The sequence below is a fragment of the Phaethon aethereus genome (assembly GCF_964289735.1).
Source record: "Phaethon aethereus genome assembly, chromosome: 10".
Classification (NCBI taxonomy): domain Eukaryota; kingdom Metazoa; phylum Chordata; class Aves; order Phaethontiformes; family Phaethontidae; genus Phaethon; species Phaethon aethereus.
This window is the reverse complement of record NC_138586.1, coordinates 16,542,070-16,548,392: the sequence shown is the minus strand read 5'-3', so window position 1 is coordinate 16,548,392 and position 6,323 is coordinate 16,542,070. Positions and strand designations below refer to the sequence as shown.

Here is a 6,323-nt window from a genome sequence, read left to right as displayed (position 1 = left end):
AAGAACAAGTCACCAAGAACAAAACCATCCTCACAGCCAATTCTTGCATCAACTCTGCTGACTCCTGTCCTGCCCAGTCCAGGAATTCCACCTAGGGATCTGTGTTCATGCTTGGGAGCATGAACAATCCCTTCGAGCTTATGCTGGAAAGTTCAGCTGTTGCAGCTTCTTCTCCCACACAGTTTGATTTCTTTATTGTGTATTTTAAAAAGTTAGGAACTCCTGATGAAAACTCTTTCACAGGCAGAGCGAGGGCATGGCACCTCTTTCCAGGATCCCAGTAGTAGTGACTTGATTGCAAAGGCTCATCCCAAACAGACTAAACGCTTTCCTCTTCTTTTGTGATACTATAATCTGTTAGCAGCGTAACACTGATTTCTGAGCCATGCGTGCTGCCTGTGACTGACAGGGCTCTGGTAGGTGTATTACTGTGAGTAGCACTGGGAGGCTTTGTGCGAAATTTTGCCTTGCAGCACGAGACTTGCTTTTTAAAATGTTGCCGGAAACTTTTACTCAGCCAATAAAGGGCAAAAGGATTGACGCAGGAATTGCTGAAGGCCAAGGCACGGGAAAAAATAGTAGCGATCAGATGAAAGGTGGAAGCATCTACAGAAGCATGGTACGTAAAAGAGCGGTATAGGTAGAGGATGTGGTTAGGCAACCAGCAAAAGGCAAACAAAGCAACAAGCACCAGCACTGTTTTTGCAACTCTCTTGCGGGATTCGATCTACAAGAAAATAATGCATATCTGGTATTAATAGCAATTAGTAACACTGTTTATGTAGTTGGTGCTGATTTTCAAAAGGGTCTAAAAGTCTAAATGACAAAAAAAGCAAAACGGAAAAAAACCCCGCAAGAAACCAACAGAAAAACAAGTCTATTTCATAATTTTTAACAAAGTATTTCCGGTGCAGAGGACGTTCCCTTTCCATTATAAAGCACATGGCAATCTCATCTCAACTAGGATATAAAAGTGCAATAGTTAATGTGTCAGCTCACACGGATGAGGTCTCATGTTTACATTTCAACGTTGTAACTCCTGTGTTTAATAGGTTCATAATAAAGCAAAACAAACCCCATCACTCTTTAGGAAAGCATGTACACTCACTCACAATTAATGAATCATGAGCATGTGCTTAAGTGCATAGCTGAATTTGGATTGCTAATAAGGGCTGAGTTTATGGAGTTTTTTACTCTACTATCAGGTAAAGGTTTTGCACTCAAGAATTCAGACTTAAGCAGCATGATAGGTTTTGGAAAATTGGACCCGTTAGTGCTTGATCAGAGCTTACCTGCTTACGGGCATGACCGTGTTCTGCTGGCATGTTGGATGTACTTTTATATAAAGTCCTGGCAATAAGAAAATAGTAGACAGAAATGACGGCTAAGGGTACAATATAGAACACTAAGAAGCAAACCAGGGAGTGAACTTCTTGCAGGATCCTCTCAGATACAGGGTAGGGGGCACACGCCTCAAAAGTTACATTTCTCTCAGGATTGCCGAAAGAATACAAATCTGAAAAAACAGCCTCTGGGATGGCAAATATCATGGAGATGATCCAAACGCAGCCAGCTTTACAGCAGGTCTTCAGGAGTGCGTCTGAAGTCTGCAGTTCCAAGGGCTTAACGATGGCTCTGTACCTAAAACCAACCAACATCACTGTCAGAATAAATACAGTAATAATGCAAGCACTGACAATGCAAACTTCTTGAGGGTACAGCTATCTATGTTCTCGCTAAACTTAAGGGTGATACAATTGTTTGGAAAAAGAAAACAGGTTCTAGCTCTTTGTATTAAGATGGAAATGTAAAAGTTAATTTTGAGCATGTATTTTAATGAATTGGCTGGCAAGACTTCTCATTAAAGCCTTCCTAAGTAAAGATGACTTCTGCTGTTTGGATTGGGATCAGTAAGGGGAATCATCTCTCCTATGGTGCTGCCTAGGAATGAAGGAATTAGTATGCAAAACTGGTAAAGCTATGAAACAGGGTAACTATTTTATAAAAACATGAAACCAAGCATGTACACCCCTCCTTTCTTCCATGTACTTAAGATCCCAGCTGAGTGCAGTGATCTGACTCAAAATAATGCTCCGGTATTCATTCATATTTATGAAACAGGAGCTAACACTGCTGTTCATGGCTGTAATTCTGCAGCATGTGAACTGAGTCAGACATGAGAAAAATCTGGGTAAATCTATAGATGTGTAAAAATCCGTGTGGAAACGGGACATGGAAAAAGGACCAACTGCCATGAAGGTGCATGAGGCACAGGAAACAACACACCCTGCTCCCAAAATATCAGTGACCCTCGATGATGCAGACAGAAGAGACCCCTCCAAGGGGGGGCACAAGAATGGCATGAAAGGAAAAGCAGTGAAGAAGGATGCGGAGGATAAGACAGTTTAGTTGTACCATTTTGCACAAGCTGAGGATCTGGTCTTTTTCTCCTCTAGGCAAATTTAAACAGAAAACTGCAAGTTTCCTGCAGTTGTAAGTTTTCTGCAAGCAGAAAACTGCTATTTCTCAAATAAATACCATTTTTATTGACTTTGAGCTCCTCTAGCATGCTGGAACATGATAGTCTGGCATTGCAAATATGACTGATGTTCTGAGCTTTCTCAGTAAGTTTACCATATAGTTACCCTGTGAAAATGTGGCATGGAGTATTTACATTGCAGCCACCATGAAGAATCAAATATGGAAGCAAGTGTCTAAATGATAGATTCTGAATTGACTTCATAAAGGACCAAGATCTTGGAGCTCTGATAGTTAGTTCAGTGAAAACATCAGCTTAATATCCAGAAGTAGTAGAAAAAAAAACCCAAACCAAGCCCTAAAAAAAACACCAGAAAAGCAAAATGTTAGGAATCACTAAGAAAAAAATGGAGAGCGAAAGATACTATTGTGCAATTATCCTGTATCTCTGGTTCATGCAACTCTTGAACACCATGTGCTGCTCTGCACACCTTAACACAGAAAAGACATACTAAGGATGGAATATAACATGAATAGCCTGGAGAGATGGATAGGATGGAGGGATCACTGTCTCTTCTGGCACAAGAGCCAGGGCCATCAAATGAAGCCACATGCAAAACAAAAAAAGGAGTTGTTTGTGCAACAGGCAGTGAAAGTCATTGCTAAACAAGTTCGAGAAGAGACTGGACAAGGATCTAGAAGAGAAATCCATTGAGGTTATTAAGTAGGCAGAAACTACATCTGCTCAGGAGGTCATCTGAAGGCTTAGGGTTATTGTTAGTGCTGTGTAGTGCTTCATATTCTCTCTATGTGTCTTTTCTCGTCCTTGTACTACCACTGCTGGAGGCTGGTATTGGCCTACATGGACCTTTGATCTGACCCAGTGCGGCCATTCCGATGTTGACTGATTTTTTTGGGGGTACAGAAACAGTAGCATTTCTTGGGATTTAAAGTCTGGACATGTGAACTACTTGGTATTATAATCGTGATTGCTGGAGTGCGAGATAAGAGTCTTTTTATTCTTAATAGTAAAATTAATTTTGGCTTTTTCTGCTCCTTGACATGCTCAGGCTGATTGGACTGAAATCTCATCTTAGTTTTGTTCATTCAGAAATGAGGTGCAGAGAAAACTGATTGTTCAGCAACTCCTGACAACAGTGAAATGGGAACACTGATCCCTGCTAACGCTGCTGTCATTGTAGCCTGAGTTTAATTTCTTCTGGGCTAAAACATCTCAAAAAGAGAGAAGAACTGTAAGAGAAAATAGTCAAATTGTGCCATATTTTCTCACACTAAGCACTTACCGAGCTGAAAAAGACAATAGTATTGCAGTAACCATCAAGTCATGAGAATCATTCATCACCCAATCTGTTCTGTGTTTACTTTTGGCTTTTTACCCCACATGTCAATCTTTTATGTTCTAGGATTTCACAGCCGCACTAAGTGCATAGGACGTTCAGTCATTGCCACAGTTTTATTTTCCATCTTTTCTGACTACTTTAGTGCACCACTAGATAGCACCAATATGCTGTCTATTCTCTGCCTTAAGCCATTTTCCTTTTCTGTGCAACTGAGAAAAAAAACTGTACTGTACTTCAAGCTAATAAAAGGTCAAAAGACCTAAAGAGTCTTTCTCACTTCACATTAAAAAGAACTGCGCCAATTTTTCTAACACACATCTTAAAATTAAATGGGAGAGTGGTTGTTTTTTTTTTTTTTTAAGTCTATTACAACATGCCATTTAATATTGTGCAAAATTATTATTCCTGCTCTTTTATTCATTTCTAGATTCACACCTGCGGTATCTCCTGGCAAATCAGTCGCATCAGACCCACCTGTCAGCACTGAGAACAGTCAGGGTAAACACTGATACTCCAACTGAGGTTAACTGGATGAAAGACAGCAGCTTGCACCCAATTCTTCCGAAGAGCCAGGTATCCACAATATAACGTGTTGCATCTACAGGCACGCAAGTTAATAAAAGCAGTAGGTCTCCAAATGCCAGGCTGGTGATGAAGATGTTTGGAATCGTCTGCATTGATTTAATCTTGAAAAAGACTTTGATGAGTATAGCATTTCCAAGGAGACCCACTGAAATGATCACAGCATATGTAACATAAATTGTGCACAGTATTTCTAATCCTGGAAAGGAGTCTTCGGTCCATTTTTCATTTGTGGTTTCATTGTCAATGATTGATTTCAGTTCTGTGCCATTTGTAGATGCACACAAAGTCTGATTAGCTGAATGCAAGTATACTTGAGACATTTCTTTAACTGTTTCTTCTCCTCAGGCTGGACTTAATTGATCAAAAAAGGTTTAATATTTAGCTGGCAGCATATCAGCAAGGCAATAGAAAGGTACAGATTTGTGTCTGAAATTAAGATTCCCGTTGCACATTAACTACTTTCATCCCCTTCTGGGTCTCAAAACATGCCTAGGAGAAATGCACACAGATCTTGTTCTGAATCGTGTAGGAGGTGGAGAATTTTTTTATTGGTTTTTCAGCTAGTGGAGCAGAGAGGGAGGAGGAAAACAGAGAAAAGGGATTTCTTTAAAGATATTAGCTGAAGTGGTGTTGTGGGTTTTTTTTCTTGGAGGTGTCTGGCAAGTAAATACTGTATTGTAATTACTTTAGCATTAGGGTTTGCGTATTACCTAGCAACTGTTTGTTAATACTTTTCAAAATGAAAACCTGAAATAGTTTTCTCAATAGCAGGGAAGCGTAGAATATACTAATTTAACATAAAGCTTTACAGTATACCTTAATGACAGATAAAATATCTCAGAATATAGATAGTATTTGTTGAAAAAGCTGTAGAGACAGCTTGTCTATGCTGTGATTAGCATTTCCGTCACAGAAATGCAGTGACCTTCCAAAAGCCAATATAAGATAGAAATTTATGGCCATAATGCTGCTAACACTTATATTAAAGCTTAGGTTTGTCCCTTGAAATAGTCCCATTGCCATCAAAACCACAACTTATGCTGAAGTTTGGACAGGTTTATAGATAGATGCTGTACAGAAGGAAGGTTGTTATCTTGCAGTAATCCATGTATTTATTGGGTTTGGATGGTATAACAGATGATTCAAATCTTCTGGGAGAAAAATAACTTTTCATTATGCTATCTCGGTCAAACATGTCAGTACTATGGCTTTTCTTATCTTTAGATTAGTCAACGGTCAAATCTGAAACTGCTCTGTGATGAACTCCTGACTAACTTTAATGTAAACTAAGGTATGAGAAATGTGACCTATTGGGTTAAATCTCCTGAAATGAAGAAACCCAAGATCTCATTTCTAAAGAATGGAAGTGGAAAGGATGTCAAAGGACTGAGCTTTATGCCTTGAAAATGAAGATCAGTAGCTGGAATATTTTTTTCTTCCAGGTGGTTCTTCAGCTGTAACGTTGGAGTGGAGAAGGTAACCTGCTCAAATCACAAAAGCAATCTTTAGCTGCACACACACAGACACACAAAATCAAGTTTGTTTCATTTACTCAAAGAAACTCCTCTAAGTACTACATATGAAAAGTCTACTTTTCCCTCTCCCAATCCTTACAAGCACAACTATGCCATAGGGATCAGATGGTGATAGACCAGATGGTAGATGGTAGATCAGATGGAAGACCAATGCTGTGGCCAGGTGGAAGATAGAGTCATTATATGAAAAGGATGCATGGGTTAAAAATTCCAATTACGTTTTTCAAAAGTGCATTTAGAAGAGAGCTTCTTGTCACGATCAACTATAATATATCCTTTTATGCAGGCAGAGTATGTAGGTTGCTCACAGATGTAGGTGCCTTTGAGGATGCCCGATTATGTTGTCCACCCACACTGGCATAGT

At 39.5% G+C, this 6,323-nt stretch overlaps 1 protein-coding gene across 1 annotated transcript; it reads right to left on the bottom strand.

Moving 5' to 3' along the window:
• Positions 1–319: 319 nt before the first annotated feature.
• BRS3 (bombesin receptor subtype 3) lies at positions 320–4,744 on the bottom strand (the record flags this gene model as incomplete). Its single annotated transcript, XM_082004060.1, has 3 exons — positions 320–727; positions 1,293–1,641; positions 4,314–4,744. 3 exons carry the CDS (start codon positions 4,742–4,744, stop codon positions 320–322), a joined length of 1,188 nt encoding a protein of 395 aa, XP_081860186.1.
• Positions 4,745–6,323: the final 1,579 nt, after the last annotated feature.